Here is a 3,227-nt window from a genome sequence, read left to right on the forward strand (position 1 = left end):
CCATGCCCACTGCCCGCCGCCTGACGCAATCCGAGGCGCCCTTGCTGCATGCGGGCGCTGGGGAAACCTTCCCTGCCGTTGCATCACTTCTGCCAGGTTTGCCACGAGGTGGAGCCGAACCAATCAGCGAGCGCACTGGGCCCGGGGCAGGCCACTCAGCCACCCACTTGAAGAGTAGCGCGGTTAACTGAGAAGCAAAATCCGAAGATGATTGGCCCAAAGAGGATTTGCTCCGCCCCAATCACCGCGGCAGCTGGCCGCGGCGGGCGGGGGGGTCCCTCCGCCGGAGGGTTTAAAGGGCACCTCCGTGGGGGCCACTCAGCTGGAGCGACCGATCGGTGCCAGGCCAGGTGTGCGCGTCCGTCGGTCCTTCCGTGCCCGCGCCGGAGACCAGCCCCGGAGGCCGTCCGGGCCCGTCCCTGTGCCCGGCACCATGAAGCAAGAGCCCGCAGCCCAGAACACCCCGCCCCCCTCGCCGTCTCCGAACGCATCCGCGCAGTCCCCCCAGGAGGATGGCGACCCTCCAGCACTTTGGATTTTCGGGTATGGCTCCCTAGTGTGGAGACCCGACTTCGCTTACAGTGACAGCCGTGTGGGCTTCGTGCGAGGCTACAGTCGCCGTTTCTGGCAGGGAGACACCTTCCATCGGGGCAGCGACAAGATGGTGAGAATCTGACTGTGCCCAGGGGGGTGAGGGCGGTGGGTAACATAGTGGGCGCCGGTGCCCTGGAATAGCCTGGGCTCTCTGGGCCAATGTGTAAAACTGTGTCTGGCTTTGTGGCTTAAATTTGTGTGCCCAAGTGATCACTGTGTGATTGATGCCTGGAGTCGGTAAACCTGTGGATCCCTGGGTTGTTTACCAATCTGGACCATTGCCATCTATCTGCCTTACTATTTCTCCTGTATCCCTACATCACTCCGTGCTCATCCCTCTGTATGAATAGGACTCTCTGAGGCCTAGCCAACAGAATGATAAGGCTTTCTCTGCATTGATGGCAGAACTGATTTCTAACTTGTCTTTCAAAATCTTCCTTCCCTCCCTAGCCTGGTCGTGTGGTGACCCTCCTTGAAGATCGTGAGGTAAGTGCTCCCGGAAAAGGGGGACCTAGCACCCAATGTGGAAGGGTGCCACACACAGAGCTTTTTGGGCCCATGACTATAAGCTATAGCTGTTGCTTGTCTGGCAGAGTGGAAGTATGTTTTGGCTCAGTGTTTCTCAGAGTTACCTAGGATCTGCAGAATTTAATTCAGTAGGATTGGAATGAGGTCTGAGGTGCACCATTTCTAACAAGCTTACAGGTGATGCCATTACATGTTTCTGAACCACACTATGAATAGAAATCCTGTCCTCCCTGGGATTAGACCACCTTTTAAGAAAGGAGGCATAAGCCAGGCCTGGTGGTGCACACCTGTTATCCCAGGGAATTGGGGAGGTTGAGGCAGGAGGATCCCAAGTTTGAAGTAAACCTGGGCGACTTAGTGGGACCCTGTCTCAAAAAATAAATAAACAAGAGGTGGAGTTGTAGCTCCGTGGTAGAGTGCTTGCCTAACAAGTATGAGGCACAGGGTTTGAACCTGAGCATCACATAAAAAAATAAATAAGATAAAGGTATTGTCTCCATCTACAGCTAAACGTATTTTAAGAAAAATAAATAAGTAAGCAAACAGATATATAGAGTGGAGTTATAGCTTGGTGGTAAAGCAGCCCTGGGCTCCCTAGTACCACCACAAAAAAGAAAAAAAAAGTACAGTCCTTGGGTCACTGGGGGTGGGGGAATAGCATTCTGTAATGAAGGAGGGACCAGCAAACAGTTTGCTGTGACTGACCAGAAATATCTTTATTTCCTCCTAGGGCTGCACTTGGGGTGTGGCATACCAGGTCCAAGGTGAGCAGGTGAGCGAGGCCCTGAAGTACCTGAATGTGCGAGAGGCAGTGCTTGGTGGCTATGACACCAAGGAAGTCACTTTCTATCCTCAAGATACACCTGATCAACCACTCAAGGCATTGGCTTATGTGGCCACCCCACAGAACCCTGGCTACTTGGGCCCTGCTCCAGAAGAGGCCATTGCTACACAGATCCTGGCCTGCCGAGGCTTCTCTGGTCACAATCTTGAGTACTTGCTGCGTCTTGCAGACTTCATGCAGCTCTGTGGGCCTCAGGCCCAGGATGAGCATCTGGAAGCCATCGTGGATGCTGTAGGCACCATGCTGCCCTGCTTCTGCCCCACGGAGCGAGCTCTGGCGCTGGTCTGAGGGGCTGAGCCCCTGCAGGGAGTGCCCATGTGGACATCAGGGCCAGGTGCCCACTACAGTGCTTGAGACAAACTTGATGCAGTTAGAATTCCTGAGATGACATGGTAGACAACTGGGGACTTCTCTTCCTAAGCCCCTGTCAGTCTGCCAGCTTCTAGCTCTTCTGCTTGACACTGACTTCTGAACACTTTATTTATTGCACCATGTTGGTGTGGTGGCAGGGTGGGTGGGGGGGCCTGCCCTGGACATGGCCCTGCTGCGCAGTGGCTCCACCTCAGGCCCTGATGCCTGACCAGATTTCCCTCATTGTTGCTGCTAACCCCACACTACACAGGCCTCCACCTCTCCAGGGAGCCTCTAAGAGCCTTGATTTTCTGTCCATCCAGACCAACCATTTCCCAGCCTTGGAAATATTACCTGCCCAAGTTCCCAGCCAGTGGGAGGGGCAGTGGGGAGTGAGCAGAGGGAGCCCTACAAGGACTCAGGCCCCTTCCAATCCCACTCACCCACTAGACTCCCAGGGCAGAGCTGGATCTGTTGCCTAGACAAAACTACTGAGACTGAGACTGGACCTGGGCCTCTTACCTTTTGGGTTTTGTTTCTCCGACTCTGTCTCCTTGTCTGTCTGGACCACTTTTGTGTATCTATTGGTCTGTTTCTGGGAAGCTCATCACCATAGGCCCTTGCTCCTTCCCTCTCTGTCTCATACTGTTATTCATAAATTGATCTCTTATTATCTCTGCTGTGCTGGGATGTGCTTCTTTCTTTACATGAGGGTTGGGGTAAGCAAGAGGTATACCCTAGAAGTTTCCTAGGAGGGAAAAGGCTTGGATCCTATACCAGGTCTTCTTTCAGCTGCAGGGCCAGCTGCTAGCTCTTCCTGGCAGGTAGGCCAGAACTCTGGCTTCCTACTAAAGGAGCATGTGGGTTAGGGTATGGGGATGACAACTTCTGGGCAACACTGACAGTGGGA

The 3,227-nt window shown here is 54.0% G+C and overlaps 1 protein-coding gene across 1 annotated transcript; it reads left to right on the forward strand.

Annotated features, from left to right (window-relative positions):
• The first annotated feature begins 269 nt into the window (after positions 1–269).
• On the forward strand, positions 270–2,990 carry Chac1 (ChaC glutathione specific gamma-glutamylcyclotransferase 1). The gene is made up of 3 exons (XM_076848496.1): positions 270–664; positions 1,045–1,080; positions 1,853–2,990. The coding sequence occupies exons 1-3, from the start codon at positions 434–436 to the stop codon at positions 2,252–2,254; spliced, it is 669 nt and encodes a 222-aa protein (XP_076704611.1). The 5' UTR covers positions 270–433; the 3' UTR covers positions 2,255–2,990.
• Positions 2,991–3,227: the final 237 nt, after the last annotated feature.

This window comes from Callospermophilus lateralis, chromosome 3 (genome assembly GCF_048772815.1).
Source record: "Callospermophilus lateralis isolate mCalLat2 chromosome 3, mCalLat2.hap1, whole genome shotgun sequence".
NCBI lineage: Eukaryota > Metazoa > Chordata > Mammalia > Rodentia > Sciuridae > Callospermophilus > Callospermophilus lateralis.

What these genes read in the sequence shown, in the direction of transcription:
- Chac1 (XM_076848496.1), top strand. Translation starts at nt 434, where the DNA reads ATGAAGCAAGAGCCCGCAGCCCAGAACACCCCGCCCCCCTCGCCGTCT. An exon ending in ATCGGGGCAGCGACAAGATG is followed by an intron (nt 665 to 1,044) that starts GTGAGAATCTGA and finishes TTCCCTCCCTAG; the next exon opens with CCTGGTCGTGTGGTGACCCT. An exon ending in CCCTCCTTGAAGATCGTGAG is followed by an intron (nt 1,081 to 1,852) that starts GTAAGTGCTCCC and finishes ATTTCCTCCTAG; the next exon opens with GGCTGCACTTGGGGTGTGGC.